Here is an 8,518-nt window from a genome sequence, read left to right on the forward strand (position 1 = left end):
CACTTAAGCATTCATTGTTTGAACAACTCGGTAATTGTGCTTAGGTACTTAGACCTCTCTTTCTCTCCCTTACTTTAGATGAAATCGTGGACACTTTAGGTGAAGGAGCCTTTGGCAAAGTTGTAGAGTGCATTGATCACGGCATGTAAGTTTGCTTTTTCCGTTTTGAACATTCTGCTCTATTTTACAATGTATTTTAAGTGCTTGCTACAAGTTTTCTTGAGAGGTATTCAACAGAATTTCTGAAGCTCAATGTAATGTATGTGCTATGAGTATTAATTTTGTTGGAAATGGTGGCAGTTTCTCTCAGGTGGAGGTCATTCTGTAATTAAAGTAAAGCTCAAGCAGGTTCTGTGGCACTCAGCTGCTTTTGGGTTGCAGCATCGATAAAACACATCTAAACTTACACACTAGTGCCTTTGCTGAAGACCTACAGAATACAGTCTGTGTTCTCTGCTAAGATATACTGACCTACCTCACTGCACCATGTCTCATCAGAACCTCTGCTCTGTGGTGTTACACTTTTTGTAAGTGATCTTAAAAACTGAATTGAAACTACACATTTCTGAAATGACATCTAATTGTTTTCATCAGAAATAGTTGGAAAGGATATCATTTGTTAGCTTACTGTATATCAGGAGTTTTGGACATAAAGTTTGTCTTTAAACATATTTGGTGACTCTTAATATCATAGCTCCTTGATCTGTTATCCACAAAATGTTTGAATTCACACTTGGAAATATGGTTTTACCCCCATATTTGGAAATGTTTTATTGTTGAGCTTAGTGCTACAGCATGTGCAAGGTGCTGTTTCAATCCTTAGCCACAAAAACATTTTAGCCCTAAATTTACTTTTATACCATTTCCATGATTTTTCTCAAAATACTGAGTTTATACTTTTTAGGAGTATCCCTGGAAATGCCCCAACCCAAAACCTGCTGTCCTGGATGTAGCTATTTCTCCATACTTGGATAAAGCGAGCCTGTACTTGGATAAAGTGAGCCTGTAAAGTGCTGGGTAGGGAGAGCTTCATAACTTGTAGGTGGTGTCTTTATCCAGCTGTTTGATTCCTTTCACAGCTTGACAGGCTCACACCAATCTTTCAGGACCCATTCTGTATTGTTATGTAAATTGCTACTTTATTGAGTGAATATTTGGAGCTTCATCTCTTTGTGAGACTGTCTTAATGTCCTCATCTGTCTTTGTCATTGAACTGAGGCATAGAGGAGTAGGTTCAGTTGTTTAGTACTAGCTCCTGTCCTTGTCTGTAGCACAGAATAGGTCCAACCTAGTAAATGAACAAATGCTTTGAACAGCAGCATACTCTGATTCTTAGCATGCACGCACTCAAACTCGAGTGTATGTGTTCTACTTTTAAATGTTTTGTATAAAATCTAGATAAAATTTTAGAAACAAATGTTAAAATTTCTAAGTATTTCATGGATGGTTGCTTTGTTTTGGAAAGATGATCTGGAACCTAATATTATGGGCTCTAAAAGACTTAGAGCAATTATATGGGAAACTTGTAATTACAATTGTATTTTAGGAGGCTGAGGTAGGACTTTCACAAGTTCAGTGTCAGTCTGGGCTACATAATGAGTTTAAGCACAGCCTGAGCCACATATAGTGAAATCTTGTCTCAAAACCAAAAAAAGAATGCTTTTCATGGGGTATGCAGTTTCATCCACCACTTGTATTTTTAGCATCATCATCATCTTTTGTTTTCAAGGGATGGCTTACATGTAGCAGTGAAAATTGTAAAAAATGTAGGCCGTTACCGGGAGGCAGCTCGTTCTGAAATCCAAGTATTGGAGCACTTGAACAGCACTGACCCCAACAGTGTCTTGTAAGTACACATTGAACCACAAGCTGTCAAACTGTGTGAGCTGCTCACTTCTGTGCACTCAATTATTATTTTCATCTCTTTTAGCCGATGCGTCCAGATGCTAGAGTGGTTTGATCATCATGGTCATGTTTGTATTGTGTTTGAGCTGCTGGGACTTAGTACCTATGATTTTATTAAAGAAAATAGTTTTCTGCCATTTCAAATTGATCACATCAGGCAAATGGCTTATCAGATCTGCCAGTCTATAAATTGTAAGTATTCATGAACACACAGTATATTTTATTGTCCCTATTTTATTGTCTTTATTTTCAGCCCATGCCCACTTGCAGGTTACAGGTAAAGCTGACATCCCTTTAACCGTCATTTCCACTTCTCATCCCTTTTTACTCCCCTGCACCAATTAATAAGTGGGACTAATGATGGTTTTCTGTTTCCGTTGTAGTTTTACATCATAATAAATTAACACACACGGACCTAAAACCTGAAAATATTTTATTTGTGAAGTCTGACTATGTAGTCAAATACAATTCTAAAATGGTAAGTTAAAGACTTGTTTTAATTTTGTCTTAATTTAGCTTGGGGATCCTTGAATGAGGAATTTTGCTTCTGAGCTTGTGTATATTCTGATGTTCATCCACAAATGGAATATGAATAGGATGTGTGTATCCCAGTTGGGGATAGAGGGGAAGGAGGGTGGAGAAGGGAGGGTTCATTTGCAAGCCTTTTGAGTAGTGCTATTGAATGTTTTATGTCTTTATTGAGTTTCATCTTTATTCAATTGTGTCTCTAGAAACGAGATGAGCGCACATTGAAAAACACAGATATCAAAGTTGTTGATTTTGGAAGTGCAACATATGACGACGAACATCATAGTACTTTGGTGTCCACAAGGCACTACAGGGCTCCAGAGGTCATTTTGGGTTAGTAGTCACCAGACTTCTTATCCTTTTAATTGTTGAAGGTCATGGTTAACTAAAATGATGTTAGGAGGATACAGAGAAGAGTTATGCGTGTTTCTCCTGTATGACCATGTTTGTGAAAGATATTCTGAGTGCTGATGATATGTGATTTTTAGCTGATTATAACATGGTGGGTGTGCTTGGTGAGAGTATCATAGTCTCGTGATGGGGAAGTTATGTTGCCATCTGTTTTCGCTCCACTGCCAAGGTAAGGCTCTGGTACACATGGCCAAGGGCTTGGTTGGCTAACCTAGACATGAAATAGACATGGAGCAGGACGAAAGGAAGGAACTTGTAAGCAAGAGAGTCTCTGTGTTAGCCATGGTGGGAGAAAGCTGGAAGTGAAAGGTAGAATTTTTGAACTCAGGGAACATGTGTTATACCTCAAAACTTAGAAGTCACTGGTAGGATTGGTGGCTTGGAAACAAGACAGATCGGGTGCTATTATTGATACAAATCTGAAGTTGGAGTCACTGGAAAAGGAATCTGGAGACTGGGGGAATAGAATACTATTTGTGTGGGTGAAGTTCCCTAGGATGAAGGCAGATTAGAAAGGAAGATGTAGTTGATGTAGTTGAATGCCACAGTTGCTTTAGACATTGGTGGTCAGGTAATGTTGGGAAAGGGTGAGAAAAGTGAGATGAGGTTCCAGAGTATCAGAAGTAGTTCACTCTGGAGAGATGGCTCAGCGGTTAAGAGCACTGACTGCTCTTCCAGAGGACATGAGTTCAATTCCCAACAACTACATGGTGGCTCACAACCATCTGTGACGGGATCCAACACCCTCTTCTGGTGTTTCTGAAGATAGTGACAGTGTACTGAGTACTCACATACATACATACATACATACATATATACATATATACATACATACATACATACATACATACATACATACAAGAGAAAGAGAGAGAGAGAGAAAGAAAAAGAAAGAAAGGAAAGGAAGGAAAAGGAAAGAGAAGAGTAGTAGTTTGCTGAGGAATGAAGGGCTGCAGTTAACCCCCTGAGGAAAAGTATATTGAGGTGTAGTGATTGAAGAAGAAAACGTTTATCTAAGCCCAAGCTCCACTGCTGCAGATGGAAATGTATTTGCTATATAAGTTTTCCAATGATGAGCATTGTAGAATGAACAAAAGTGACTAAATCAGGGCCAGCACCAGCCTATAATTCTGCCACTTAAAAGACTGAAGAAATGCCATGTTCTTGACCAGCCTGAGCTACACGCACTAAAGTTATAAATCCTGAGGTTGCTGATGTGGTCTCTGAGATACACTATGAAGAGTACCTGCATGTAGGGAAGGGTGAGCAGTTTAAAGCTGTTGGCTGGGGCTGGTGAGATGGCTCAGTGGGTAAGAGCACCCGACTGCTCTTCCGAAGGTCTGAAGTTCAAATCCCAGCAACCACATGGTGGCTCACAACCACCCGTAATGAGATCTGATGCCCTCTTCTGGTGTGTCTGAAGACAGCTACAGTGTACTTACATATAATAAATAAATAAATCTTTAAAAAAAAAAAAAAAAAAAATAAAGCTGTTGGCTATAACTTGCCTGTGTTTGTTTTGAATAGCTCTAGGTTGGTCTCAGCCTTGTGATGTTTGGAGCATAGGCTGCATTCTTATTGAGTACTACCTTGGGTTCACAGTCTTTCAGGTATGTATCTAATACATTTTATTTGATGATCTTTAATGAATTTTATGTTAAACATGCTGTAGTTAGCATTCATATTGAATATTTGCCATAGAATAATCATTGAAATTAACACATAAATATCATACTTCTAAAACCACAGTTGATTGAATTTCTACTACTAGTGAGGTTGTAACTTGTTTCAAATGTGTATGATATCTTTTAACGTAGAGCTCATGTAGAGTTCATATTATGTGTCCTAGTTTATTTTTTGTTTTTGTTTTTTTTAATTAAACTTCATAAATTTATATTGTTTAGTATGGCTAGTTACAGTTCTGCTCTGGGTATGTTAACCTTGTTTCTAAAAACATATACTAATAAAGCATAAAAATGTGGGACAGTCTAGGCATGGTGACACATGCTGATAATTCTATCACTCAGGCTGAAACAGGTGGATCGAGATTGTGAGCCTCAACTATATAGTGAAATTAAGGCTGGTCTTGGCTACAAAGGGAGTCTTTCTCACAAAGCAAACTCTGCTCTCTAGAACAGAGATTGGCAAATGGTGTGCTCTTGTGGAAGTCCTCCCTGTTGACTATTAAAGAGAAAGGGTCTTTTGCCAGCGGTTCACGCTAAAAGGTTTTTGGCCTGGCCCTTCCTTCAGAGAAAAGTTGGCCAGCTTCACTCTAGAGCCACCATCTCACCTGTGTGTACAGCCGCTGCTTTTCCAGCTTAGCATGCCCCAGCTCTGTGCTGCACTAGTTTTATTTTTTTTTTTAATTAGGTATTTTCCTCGTTTACATTTTCAATGCTATCCCAAAAGTCCCCCATACCCACCCCCCCAATCCCGTACCCACCCACTCCCCCTTTTTGGCCCTGGCATTCCCCTGTACTGGGGCATATAAAGTTTGCAAGTCCAATGGGCCTCTCTTTGCAGTGATGGCCGACTAGGCCATCTTTTGATACATATTCAGCTAGAGTCAAGAGCTCCGGGGTACTGGTTAGTTCATATTGTTGTTCCTCCTATAGGGTTGCAGATCCCTTTAGCTCCTTGGGTACTTTCTCTAGCTCCTCCATTGGGGGCCCTGTGATCCATCCAATAGCTGACTGTGATCATCCACTTCTGTGTTTGCTAGGCCCCGGCATAGTCTCACAAGAGACAGCTATATCTGGGTCCTTTCAGTAAAATCTTGCTAGTGTATGCAATGGTTGCACTAGTTTTAAGAGTAAGGTGGGGGCTGGAGAGATGGCTCAGCAGTTAAGAGTACTGACTGCTCTTCCAAAACTCATGAGTTCAAATCCCATCAACCACTGGTGGCTCACAGCCGTCTGTAATGAGATCTGATGCCCTCTTCTTGTGTGCCTGAAGACAGCTACAGTGTACTTATATATAATAAATAAATAGACCTAAAAAGAGAAACAAATTTAAAAAGAAAAAAAAGAGTAAGGTCCTTGACTTGGGTGTGTTGTCAGCTTTACTTATTTGTGAGCTATGTGTCTTAATCTCCTTAAAGTCATATTTCTAAACAAAGCTCAGAACTGTGGTGGGAATTGTTGGGCTGGCTATATTACCTGGTGTCTTAGTCAGGGTTTCTATTCCTGCACAAAAGCATGACCAAGAAGCAAGATGGGGAGGAAAGGATTTATTTGGCTTACACTTCCATACTGCTGTTCATCACCAAAGGAAGTCAGGACTGGAACTCAAGCAGGTCAGGAAGCAGGAGCTGATGCAGAGGCCATGGAGGGATGTTCTTTACTGGCTTGCCTCCCCTGGCTTGCTCAGCCTGCTCTCTTATAAAACCCAAGACTACCAGCCCAGAGATGGTCCCACCCACAAGGGGCCTTTCCCCCTTGATCACTAATGGAGAAAATGCCTTACAGTTGGATCTCATGGAGGCATTTCCTCAACTGAAGCTCCTTTCTCTGTGATAACTCCAGCTGTGTCAAGTTGACACAAAACTAGCCAGTACACCTGGGATTAATGTTAGTAAGTTAGAGATCTAGTTAAATAAATAGTTCATGAAATAGAAATTGTTTTATTTTATGTTAGATACTTCTCATGTTGATTACCATATAGACCTCCCTAGTTTATCTTAGACTGTATAGTGTTTGCACCAGACAAAACAGCTCTTTCAATGTCGTTCATCTTTGAGGAATTTATTATGTAAATTGTGTAGCTGGCTAGTCTGGTCTTTTTGTTGTTATTAATGGTGTTTATTTATTGGGGGTGGGTGCACACATGTGGAAGACAACTTGTAGAAATTGGTTCTTTCACCATGGAGTCCCAGATTAGATTGCTGATCTTTGCAGCAAGGGCCTTTTACCCATTGAGCCATCTCTATCCTTAGTCTAGTCTTTTTATATCAGCCCATATTTTATTTTATTTTTTATGTGCATGTAAGGAAGGTAAAGAATGCTAAATTCCTTTTTCCTGAATGTTTTTTAGACCCACGATAGTAAAGAGCACCTGGCAATGATGGAGCGGATCTTAGGACCCATCCCAGCACATATGATCCAGAAGACAAGGTGGGCCTCAGATGCATGCAGGGCCTTTGCTTAGACTGTAATAGCATAGTGCTTATTCTAAGGACTACAGAGTTTGAAGAAAAAAGAAATTCTGTACAAGTGATAACTTGTAGCTATTAAAGGTCACTTTCAAAAAATAATTCAGTATTTTAATTTGTGCTCTTGTGGAGAAGGGGGCTTTATTTTAATACTCAGGTTAACTTTTATGCAAATGTTTCTCTAAGTTGGTAAAAACCAATACATATGAGAGCCCATTCTTACTAGAGTCTGTCAGTCTTGTTTAAATTTCCTGTTGTAAGCCAGCTCTGTGCCCTTGAACGGAGTACTGTAGTGTTTCCTAACTCATCTGGGAAGCTGTTAAAGATTCCTTCCCCATTCCAGATTTAGTGAGATAGAATTCACAGCCAGGAGTCATCCCTTTTAAAGTGAGCATTTCTTATTTGCGAATAACATAGTTGAAATAACTAAAGTTCACCAGAGTAGAAGAAAAAAAGAAGATACTATGTAAAGCGTCATGTATTTTGCTGCTGATATTTTTTAAATTTCATACTAAATGTCTGCATTTTGTGAAAGATTTGTTTCTGTCTTGTCTCCACCAGGGTTTGGGGACAAAGTAATGATGTAGAACTTTAGTTATTTTTATTAATTTCAACTTTTTTTTTCTCTTGTAGGAAACGCAAGTATTTCCACCATAACCAGCTAGATTGGGACGAGCATAGTTCAGCTGGGAGATATGTTAGGAGACGCTGCAAGCCGTTAAAGGTAAAGAAAAAAAGATAAATGATTAAGTAACATCTTCAGCCATGTCTTCATTTAACAAGGCCATCCCTCACCTCTAGGAATTTATGCTGTGTCATGACGAAGAGCATGAGAAGCTGTTTGACCTGGTTCGAAGAATGTTGGAGTATGACCCAGCGAGAAGGATCACCTTGGATGAAGCATTGCAGCACCCTTTCTTTGACTTATTAAAAAGGAAATGAGTGGGAGTCAGGGGTCTTCTGTGTACTTCTCTAGGAGCAGTTACTTCCAGACTGTGTCAGTCAACTAAACCTTCTAATATTTTTGTAAACATTAAATTATTTTGTACAGTTAAGTGTAAATACTGTATGTTTTGTATCAATAGCATAACTACCTTGTTAAGTATGGTGTTGATAATGAATGCAATACAAGAGTTACAATGAATTTTCCTTTTGATGTTAATTGCCACTTTAAAGGCTTTTAGAATGCCCTTTGTGTCCAGTGATAAACGTGATTGGTCCCATCTTTTGTACATGAAGGTTGACTCTGAAGTGATTTTTTTTTTTCCTCAAGTAAAAGGAAATCTTGACCACTTTGTGATTGAGTATTCTTTATACACCTTAGATGTAGAACTTTTCATGACAAAGGTGGGTTTGGGTTTTTTGTTTTTGGATTTTTTTTGTAATTGATAATTGAACAGCCAGCATTCTGGGTGGGCAGATTTTAAAACCCAAAACTCAAAAAAATTAGCTTGGTAAAGTTTCATTAAATTTTAAGTTTTCTGTTCTTTTGGGTGATATCCATGGGCCCTCGTGAAAAGACAT

At 39.0% G+C, this 8,518-nt stretch overlaps 1 protein-coding gene across 16 annotated transcripts in view; it reads left to right on the forward strand.

Annotated features, from left to right (window-relative positions):
• The window catches only part of Clk4 (CDC like kinase 4), an 18,657-nt gene extending 10,368 nt beyond the window's left edge, over positions 1-8,289 (forward strand). For 9 of the 16 annotated variants that reach the window (NM_001362538.1, NM_001362536.1, NM_001362535.1 and 6 more), the window contains 9 exons: positions 79-145; positions 1,730-1,846; positions 1,931-2,097; positions 2,289-2,383; positions 2,637-2,766; positions 4,372-4,454; positions 6,877-6,956; positions 7,628-7,718; positions 7,796-8,289. In NM_001362538.1, the coding sequence (NP_001349467.1) occupies positions 79-145; positions 1,730-1,846; positions 1,931-2,097; positions 2,289-2,383; positions 2,637-2,766; positions 4,372-4,454; positions 6,877-6,956; positions 7,628-7,718; positions 7,796-7,936 (971 nt within the window). In that variant the 3' untranslated portion in view covers positions 7,937-8,289. The remainder of the gene's footprint in view (positions 1-78; positions 146-1,729; positions 1,847-1,930; positions 2,098-2,288; positions 2,384-2,636; positions 2,767-4,371; positions 4,455-6,876; positions 6,957-7,627; positions 7,719-7,795) is intronic. The other 7 variants (XM_006532112.4, XM_006532114.4, XM_030245511.1 and 4 more) reach the window with 1 other exon arrangement.
• The last annotated feature ends 229 nt before the right edge of the window (positions 8,290-8,518 follow it).

Source organism: Mus musculus, chromosome 11 (genome assembly GCF_000001635.26).
Source record: "Mus musculus strain C57BL/6J chromosome 11, GRCm38.p6 C57BL/6J".
Taxonomy (NCBI): Eukaryota; Metazoa; Chordata; class Mammalia; order Rodentia; family Muridae; genus Mus; species Mus musculus.